Genomic DNA, 236 nt, shown 5'->3' on the forward strand with positions numbered 1-236 from the left:
GATCAGCGTGCGGGGGATCGCGGGGCTGGGGGACGTGGCCGAGGTGCGCAAGAGCTTCAACCGGCACCTCCACTTCACCCTCGTCAAGGACCGCAATGTCGCCACCCCTCGGGACTACTACTTCGCGCTGGCCCACACGGTGCGCGACCACCTGGTGGGGCGCTGGATCCGCACCCAGCAGCACTACTACGAGCGGGACCCCAAGGTGAGCCCCGGCGGGACGGGGGCATGGCGGG

The 236-nt window shown here is 70.3% G+C and overlaps 1 protein-coding gene across 1 annotated transcript in view; it reads left to right on the forward strand.

Moving 5' to 3' along the window:
* Positions 1 to 4: 4 nt before the first annotated feature.
* The window catches only part of PYGB (phosphorylase, glycogen; brain), a gene marked incomplete at its 5' end in the record, with an annotated part of 16,219 nt that continues 15,987 nt past the window's right edge, over positions 5 to 236 (forward strand). The window contains one exon of the mRNA XM_010011964.1: positions 5 to 205. Coding sequence (XP_010010266.1) covers positions 5 to 205 — 201 coding nt within the window. The remainder of the gene's footprint in view (positions 206 to 236) is intronic.

Source organism: Nestor notabilis, unplaced genomic scaffold (genome assembly GCF_000696875.1).
Source record: "Nestor notabilis isolate BGI_N333 unplaced genomic scaffold, ASM69687v1 scaffold4443, whole genome shotgun sequence".
NCBI classification, from domain to species: Eukaryota; Metazoa; Chordata; class Aves; order Psittaciformes; family Psittacidae; genus Nestor; species Nestor notabilis.